Raw genomic sequence first — 9,878 nt, forward strand, 5'->3', positions numbered from 1 at the left:
AGGAGAAACAACATGATTGCAATCACTTACTTGTCAGAACAAAAAAAAAGTCTGATCACATAACAAACATCAAAGATACTATGTTCAATACACAAGGACATGTGTAATAAACTAACCTGGCGACTGTTTATAGCTGTTTCACCAACTGATCTTTGAGCTATACAAACAAGGAAATGCATTAATTTCTATTCGGAAAAATAAGAACGTGATATAATCCGTGTGAAGTCAGAGGATCCAACGCCTTACCTTCACAGATGCCAATTAAATGTCTCATGTGCTGATCACTGCTTGCAGAACCAGTTTCTCAATTACAGTACCTTTCTGTGACTCAAACGTATAACTGTGAAGATAGTACCATCTGGAAGCTTTAGATTACTACCAGACTTCAAATTTGAGAGGTCCCATTTTCATTGTAAATTTCACGTCCAGGGTTGAATTTAAAATCTCTCTCTGGAGCACCAGATTAGTACTGGAGCTAAGCCACAATTTCTTCAATGACTCTCACAGATTCTCGAGTACACATGTTTTTCAACAAGCATCACAGCCATACATGTATAATTGCAAACAAACATGGTTTAACGAGCTTCCATTCATTATAAGGTTGTAGACATCAATGACAGCTTCCCTATAATTACTCGCATTGTGCATGTCTTCCCCTGCTAGTTTGTCCATTAGCAAGTATGACAGAAAATTAGTATTTCAATTTAGGTAAAAGATAATAAATGGTGGACGGAAGATGTAATAGCAGTCAAGATATTCGAAGGAAGGCTCAGTTCAAGTAAGCAGAAGAAAGTAGAAGAGGTTTTTCACAGGCATTTCATCAACCAGGTGGTGAACACCAATTTCAATTTGTCAAACGCATTCATACACTGTGAAGGAAAGGGCCACCAACCATTCCAAATAACGAAAAGCAAGCAGAACAGAAGAAAACCGAGAACCCAGAACACAAGGAGAATAAGGTACCTTGGATCAAAAACAAGAGGGGGGAAAAGGGCAAAAAAAATTTGGACCATTTCTCGATTTATGCGTGTCATCCTTGCGCAGGGGCCATGCTAATCTTCTCTGTATCGTTCCAATTTTATCGGATGTCCCCGAAGGGACGAGCTCAATTGCTCGCTTATCATATATGAACAGATTAAGATAGCTCCTGTTTCTCGATGTGGGAGTACGAAATATATATATTTATATATCACGTGTGCCTCACGTGCCCTCCCTGAAGGGCAGTAGTACGAACGAGAGTGATCAAGGTTTAAAACCAACAAAATTAACTGCTTTTAATCAATGTTTCTCCAATAATCTTTATACGAATTTGAAGACCAGTTACAGGGTTTTTATTTCTGGGTCTAGGATGAACTGATGGAATAGTTTTATGAATTAGAAATTGTGCTCGAACTGAGGCAGTCAATTAAGAAGGATGTACATTCATGGATGATAATGCAGAAGTCTTACAATGTTTTCGGACACTGGCACGCACAAGTTTAAGTTTCATTGAACTATTTCAGATTTTGGGTCTAAGTTTCTTAAATTCATCTTTTCCTATCCATGAATCCAGAATACAAGTCTTGAAGATGTTGGAAGAACTGAAATATTAGCCTCTACAGTTGGGATTTTTCTATTTTCTTCCAGTATAATTCTGGTCCTTCTGTATTTTAATTTTTCTTTTTAAATGTCTCAAGTGCTGATCACTGCTTGCAGTAACAGTTTCTTAACTGCAGTACCTTTCTGTGTTCAGGAAAAGACCATAACGTATAACTGGTAAGTAGTATCATCTAGAAGCTTTAGCTTACGATCAGACTCCGACTTTGAGAGGTTCATTGTAAATTTCAAGTCCGGAGTTGATTGTAAAATATCTCTCTGGAGTCTGCTGTCACACCCCTAGAGCACTAGATTAGTATTGAAGCTAAGCTACAATATCTTCAATTACTTTCACAGGTTCTAAAATTACACATGTTTTTCAACAAGCATCACAGCCATACATGTGAACCATCACCAGTAGGGTAATATTGAAAAGGAGACAAATGTAGATGAGTCTGATTGAACCATCACCAGAGAAACTCCAGAATTGAGCTCAAACGGGTGGTCTTTCAAAATATCAAACTCAGAATCTCACATTCTTCAGATTCAAGAAAAGTACAAAAAAAAAAACGACCAGGTATACAGACAAAAACCAAAATGTATAAAACCTACAGCAGAACAAAGCCTAAGAAGTCGACTAAAAGGGTAATAGTTCGTGACAGACAAACAAATCTAAACTTGTAATGCTATAACAGAAAATCTGGAATAACTGGTGTTTGTGAAACCACATTCAATGGCGCATCTGCTCGTTGCCGAGCTTTGTGCCTACCACTACTTTTGGGCTTCACTTTCTGACCATTTTCTGGTCTTTCATCTCCTTTCTTCCCAGGGCTTCTGTGCCTTCTCCCTTTACTATGACTGTGGTGCTTGCTTTTTCTCAAACTCGAGTTTCCTAGATCTTGCTTTTCTACATCACCCGCCTTGATTTCGGTGGCAGACTTAACATTTAGTTTCTCCTTCCCTTTTCTCTTAGTAGATGACTTTGTAGTAGGTTCTGTCTCACTTCCCAGAAGAACATCCCGCACTGTACCAGAAAGCAAATCTTCCTGTGGACGTCGATCAGTTGCAACACGTACTTCATCTCCATCTAGTTTCACCACGACAGGCCTAGGCTTTGCATGGGTTGGCTTTTTCTTTGGAACAAGTAACTGCTCTGTAAGCTTGGCAAGATATTTATCATCATTAGCATTCGCCTGTAACTGAGGGTCATTGGCAAGTGGATAATCACCATCCTTTTTCTCCGCAGGAAGATAATATAAGTCATGCTGCTTACGGTGTTCTACAAGCAGAGATGTGGATTCATTGGATGGCCCTGGCTCTTCATTGCTTTGAAAAGTAGGGATAGAAACACTAGGCATCTCCTCAAAATGAGAACTTCCATGGGCAAAGGAATTTAATGAAGGTAGTTGAACATCACCACAGATTGTTTCCAAGTCCTCAAGATTCTCCACAAGCACTAAACCATCTGGTACAGAAACTCTCTCCTGAGCACATACTGAGACAGGACCTAGATCATTTAAGAAGGCATCATGCATAAATTTAACAATTTTGGATGCTTCTACTTCTTCCCTGTCGGAGCTTTCCTCTTTCTGAACTAGACATTCGGGCATTTGAGGCTTGATCAACTCAATGAAACAAAGTACATTCCGTGCTCTCTCTATTATTTCTACATCATAGCTTCCTGTAAGTGGAACTACAGCCAATTCAACTCTATTTAAAAGGTTTGTGATACACTCATGTGTGAAATCGTCCTTCAATGAAGCAGATGCAAATGCAGGTGCCTGCCCACAAGTAGAAGTTCCCTCCCTGCCAAATTCTACAGAAAAACTTCCAAATAGTCCTTCATCCGGTTTGGCATGCACAGAAGCATCTGATGATGCCAAGTCAGAACACCCTGTGCTATCCTGTTGAGAGAACAATCCTGGGACATCTGGCACCAACTTATCAGGATACGAGGAGGAAGCAGCATTCCCCCTCTGCAAAAGGTAAGAATTCAGACAAAAGATTAAGACCTTGAATGCAGACTGTATATATATTGCTTTTATCAACGGCGGTAAGAGACTTGTACGAGGCTGAAACAGTGCCTCCATCAGTTCAAATGGATTTACCGAGAACTCAACATATTCTCCCGACAACCAAGCAGCAGCCGATAATATCCTGTGTAAGAAAGGATTACCGAGTAATGCCGGATCAATCAGCAAATCACAACTGACTCGAACAAGCTCTGGTCTAACATCCTTGACCCTCAAACCAATATCAATAAGCTGCTTTTCAATTTCTTCTCCCTTCTGGCAATGTGGCATCCTTGACATTTCTCCCAGAAGTGACACATACCAATCAAAGTCAATAATAATCTCGTACACATTTCTACAACATGTCGACAAAATGGAACCCAGTGTCAAATTACAGAACTCTGGATCAGATTTAAGTGCATAGTTAACCAAAACCCTGCAAATCTCAGCCACATTACTCTCAGACACCATTGCCATAACAAGACGCAAAGATTCCAGCTTAATATTAGGATCAACATCACTCAAAGAGTTAATCACAGCCTCCTTATTCTCCACCACCGCCCACAAGTGCTTTGGGGCAACAACCGAAAGCGCTTGCAATCCAAGATACTTCAAATTCGGATCATCATCCACCAACATTTCCCTTATCTTCACAACAGCAAGCCTCACCGCGTGATCATAGTCACTCAAACTGCCCACCACAGTCCTAATGCACTCAAACAACAACGACTTGGCCCCAGTCCTCCTCATATGCTCGCAAATCGGCTCAACAACCCTCTTGGCCAGCCTCGGCTCTAAGGGAGCCAATTTCGCAAATATCTTCAGCACTTTAATCAACACCCAATTGTTCTTGGAATCAACCAGAATCTTATAAAACTCGGGCGCCAGCGGAAGATAAGACCCGGGATCCTTCATAGCCAGCTCACACAACACCCCCACAGCCACAGCCACAAGCTGCGAATCCGAGCTGTCGAGATTCTCAACCAAACGCTTAAAACACACCCCCACCGAATCCGGATACTTGTCGAACACTCTCAAGACCACAATGGTGGCCTTCTTTCTCACCATCATTTTTGCGCTGGCGAGCAATGTGAAACACTGTTGACTCAAATCCCTGGCGAGATCGACGGTGGCGATTCTAGAGAGGCACTCGAGGGCGAGGCTGACCTCGAACTCGTTGGAGCTGGCGAGGTCCTTGCGGAGCTGGTGGGTGATGAGGACGAGGACGGGGGTGGAGTCGTGGAAGGAGTGGGAGGCGGCGTGGTAGGCGACCTTCTTGTGCGAGAAGCGGGTGGAGGAGAGGAGCTCGACGACGTGGAAGGCGGCGAACGACATGTCGTAGAAGTAAAGGGAGGAGAGGTAGGTGAGTTTGAGGAGGGCGGTGGACTTGGTGTCGGGGTCGGTGGACTTGGCCTCGCGGCGGATTTCGTCGAGGGCTTTGGAGAGGAAGGAAGAGGACTCGCCGGTGAGGTGGAGGCGGAGCCCCTTGATTAGGTCATCCAGAGTGCGCTGGAACAGTGAGTCCATCACTGAGAAACCCGCCATTTCGTCGTCGGGGGGATTTGGATCCGATCGGGTTAGAATTCTATGAGATGACGAAGATCATGGGTTTGTTTGAGATCAAAGATTGGGATTGGGATTGGGATCGGGATCTTGGGGGGAAGGAAGGAGGACAATGGTTACTGACAAAAGTCTGTTTCGGGTTTTATGCCGACTATAAAAATTAAAAAAAAATTACAAACAAAAGCCCTCCAGCGTATGAATGATATGATACATCAAATTGGAGAGCTAGAGTTTCAGTGTTACACCATTTTCCTCCTTCCATCTACCAATTTGTGAAAGAGTGACCCATACCCCAATGTGATCAGCAAGGCTGCAACAAATTTCGCTTCTCGTCATAAATTGGTACGTATAACGATGTATTACTCTTCCAACTAGGACTAATTGTGGGTCGTGTCGGGTTTAGTCGTTGGGTTTGTATCGGGTTAAAGTGGCTTGTGTGTCATAATCAATAACTAAATATCGCCGAAAATATCGTTTTTCTCACGGTTCGATATAAATCCTTCTTACCATCATAATTTCGGGGGATATTTTAGAAATATCGCGATATTTCCGAAATTATCCCGAAATACTGGAATTTTCTCCAATTTCTCGCGATATTCTTGTCTTTGACTGTCACATGTGAGCTTAGAATTTGGAAGTAAAAATAGGTCCAATTGTAGTCTGCAGCAATCGAACATTTGATCCCTTCGGAGGGAGTCAAACACCTCAACCATACCCACTATGTAGACTAATGGTTATAACATACATTTATTTATATATATCATTATCTAAAAGCTATTTAAACTATATTTCCGATATTTCTGATATTTCCATCGAAATATCTAATTTTTGGAATGTCAATATTTCCGCCATCACCGATATTTTAGTCCTTGGTCATAACATATAAACTCAAACTCAACTGATATCATAATCTTATTAAAAATTTAAACTCAAACTCAACACATTTATTTAACAAGTAATCCGTAAGTCATTGAATAAATAAATTTTATTATTTTAAATTAGGAAAAATTATAAAAAAGTATCATCTTCTAACTTATATTAGAAAAAAGTCACTAATTATGAATTAATTATAAAAAGGTCATCGCATTTAGGTGAAAATTAGAAAAATGTCAACAAAATTAGAAAAAAATTACTTTAAAAATATTTTCTGGACTGTTTTGCCGTTTCTCATTCTTTTTATTCTTTTTTTTCCATTTTTTTCTAATTTCGGCCATAACTTTCCTGTCCAGCGATAGATTTTGAAGAAATTGGTACCGTTAGAAAGATCTTGCTCCCTTCTTTCATTTGATATACTACCCACTCCGAATCAACTAACCGTACAAGGCGCAACAACCATCGCAAAAGGTTGTTTCCATCGATGGCGATATTCCAAGCAATTCCAGCGAAACCGAAGCTCAAGGTTCCATAATTCTAGTTATTCTCTTCATTTTGAGCATACTTATACCAATCTCATTTGACTTTTAACAAAATTTCGCATATTTCCACATTTTCTCTCGGCATGTCACACATATTGTCACAAAGACTGTCACACTACCTCTTACACTAACTGTCACATATACTGTCACAACCGATATCACACCCACTATCACAGAAGCTATCACACTATCTATTTACAGTAACTGTGACACCCACTGTCACAACCTCTGTCACACTACCTGTCACAACCACTATCACACTACCTATTACACTAACTGTCACACTCACTGTCACACCTACTGTCACACACATTGCCCCTGTCACAACCCCTGTCACACTACCTATCACAACATCTGTCACACTATCTGTCACAACCATTGTCACAACTTCTATTACACTACATGTCACAATCACTATCACATCCCCTATCACAACTCATGTCACAATACCTGTCACAACCTCTGTTACAACCCGTGTCACAATCAATATCACACTACCTGTCACAATCACTATTACACCCCCTGTCACAACTCATGTCACACTACCTGTCACAACTCATGTCACACTACCTGTCACAACCTCTGTCACAACCTGTGTCACAACCAATATCACACTACCTGTCACAACACTTGTCACAACTCACAACCTCTGTCACAACCCTTATCACACTACCTATCACAAACCCTATCACACTATATACATGTCACAACCATTGTCACAGTCACACTTTCTGTCACACCTCATGCCCACTGTCACATTACCTATCACAACTGTTGTCACACTACCTATCACACTTATTGTCACACTACCAATCACACCCGCTGTCAAATTGTTTTATGTGACTATGTTGTGACAAGATGAAGAAGAAGAATGACTAGAAATAACGAACCTTAATTTGTATACTGTTATGTGATCTTCAACTTCTCAAATCGACTCTTATGATCCAAAGTTTGACATTAATGTGGTGTCACACCTGCTGTCACACAATCTATCACACTAGTTTTATGTCTGTCACACTAATATTGTTTTGTGACAGTCGATCTGACTACTATTGTGGGCGATATTGTAACTAAAATAGCTTCATTAACAAAACTAATAGTCACATATCAATATAGTGGATAACATTTACAAAATCACGTAAATTGAAACTTGAAAATAGAGAATCGAAGAAACGAAAGAAAAAAAATTGACTTTTGGCACCCATGGCCATCTTTGCTCTGCAATCAGCTTTGTTTTCTCCATCGTCGTCACAGCCACAGCTTCCCCATTATCTCTGATCGGCGTTACATCAGCCGCCCTTGTTCCAAGCACTCCACAGCGTCGTCGTCGTCCTCTCTTCAATTCCAACCTCTCATCGGTCGGAACCAGACATCTTCAAGCCAATGATCGCACCGGCCATGGCCACAAGATCCAGATCTCTTATTCATGTCGGTCTTCACTCCTCTGCTCTCAAATCCAGATCGGACCTCCAATTCAATATGTAGACCAAATCCCACACTTGATTCGACCGAGCTCCTCTGACTATGACCGCGCCTCTCTGACGTCGATAGCTTCCATTCACCTCCGATCTCTACCGATCGCACTCTCAAAGGAGGGTGGAAAAAAGGCAGTCCAGATCTGATCTGTTTTTAATTTGACTCGATTCTTGCATCGTCGTGGTGACTCTCATTGATCCCCGCCAGCTTTGTTTCACGGCCTTGATTCCGTCTTCACCAAAAAGAGCCACCGACAAGGCTCAGAGAGGAAAACAGATAAATTAGAGAGAGAGGTTTCGATTTGAAAGAGTTAGTGGCACGCCGTAATATTTTTGATTTTTATGGGCAACGCTTTAAGAAAATCAGGATTCTGACTTTTTTCTAATTTTCATATCTTACTTGACTTTTTTCAAAATACATGCATCAATTGTGACTTTTTTATAAGAAACCCTTTAAATTAAATAACCAATTCAATTTGAAAGAATGTGCTCCAGATGACATTTGGAGAAATCCCAATTGATATTTTATTGAATGGAATATGTTTTTTTTTTTAAATAAGAGAATACATGAAGTCCTCATCTTTCAAATGTGAGGTCCCACTCTTACATTAAATATTTTCACGAAAGTTAATTTTGATCTTAACTTCACACTACTCATGTCTCTTTTCTACAATTATTTATATCTAATAATTTTATTTATTTATTTTACCTTTTACCTTACACCGTTTACGTTTATTTGTGAGAAACTGATGACAAAATGATAGATCTGTCAGTTTGTAATTTGGTAGTACTCTCATGCTCGCTTAATAGTGGTAGAAGAGTACGCACACCTGTAAAGAACCAATTCTTCACAACACAATTGAAACAAGATTCAAACAAAAGAATTCATAGTATTACCTATTTTTTAGTTTAAAACGAGTAAATACTTACAAAATCGTTAAATACAAATAATTTTACTTTCATAAATAGGGGCTTAAATGTGTATTTTATATAGAATTTTTCTCGACTATTTGTTAAACATGTCATGCGAGTTGATTTTGTGTTGCGAGTTTCTTTAGGGTTGACCCTTTCATTAAATGTTTCACAAAGTAAGTTCTAGCATTCTTTAGTTCATTGCAATTCTATGGCATATGAATTGATCAAAATAGATGTAATGAGGTCATATAGCCAAGAAATGATAGATTAAAATCTTCAAAGAAAGGCACATATATGGCTCGAAACTCACATAGGTTACATGAATTCAAACAAGTAGGGAACATGCTCATTTTGTACCTAAGTTTCAAAATCCTCATCTACTACATGTTCGTATAAAATCTACACATTGATTAACCATCAAATAGCAATTAAGTTCAATTTCCAATCTTGTGATCATCTTTCAACCAATAATTCAAAGATCAACTCATCCTAGACAGTTAAAGGCATACCTAAGACTCAAAACAAAACAAAACAAAAAATACAAACAAATTTTTTTTTATGACTCTAACATGTAAACCTTCCCCCACACTCGAATCATGCATTGTCCTCAATGAATGTCAAAATAAATAATGCAATGAAAGACAAAAGCATAGTGGAAGCAAACAAAGACACAAAAATAAAAACATGAGAAAAAGATGAGAAATGCTCCCCCATGGCGCGGTCCAACAGCTTGCATTCCATGCTTCATAACGTTTGAAAATAATCTCCGAACAGTAAGACAACAGTGGGAATTGAAAGCTGATATTCTAGCTTTCCAAGCATATGAAGTACGTTTGCTAACTCCAAATGAGGAGAAAGTTATGCCCCTGCAAATTTGTCACGTAAAACAGGTTCATAGAATAAAAAACTGGAATGACCTTTAC

General features: G+C 39.7%; 1 protein-coding gene and 1 non-coding gene across 2 annotated transcripts; both read right to left on the bottom strand.

Annotated features, from left to right (window-relative positions):
• Positions 1-998: 998 nt before the first annotated feature.
• LOC126796524 (U6 spliceosomal RNA) lies at positions 999-1,101 on the bottom strand. Its single transcript, XR_007672370.1, has one exon. It is a non-coding gene; the product is annotated as a U6 spliceosomal RNA (small nuclear RNA).
• A 1,072-nt stretch (positions 1,102-2,173) lies between these two features.
• On the bottom strand, positions 2,174-5,221 carry LOC126793765 (AP-3 complex subunit delta). Its single transcript, XM_050520385.1, has one exon. It carries the CDS (start codon positions 5,130-5,132, stop codon positions 2,262-2,264), a length of 2,871 nt encoding a protein of 956 aa, XP_050376342.1. The 5' UTR covers positions 5,133-5,221; the 3' UTR covers positions 2,174-2,261.
• Positions 5,222-9,878: the final 4,657 nt, after the last annotated feature.

Source organism: Argentina anserina, chromosome 5, assembly GCF_933775445.1.
Source record: "Argentina anserina chromosome 5, drPotAnse1.1, whole genome shotgun sequence".
NCBI classification, from domain to species: Eukaryota; Viridiplantae; Streptophyta; class Magnoliopsida; order Rosales; family Rosaceae; genus Argentina; species Argentina anserina.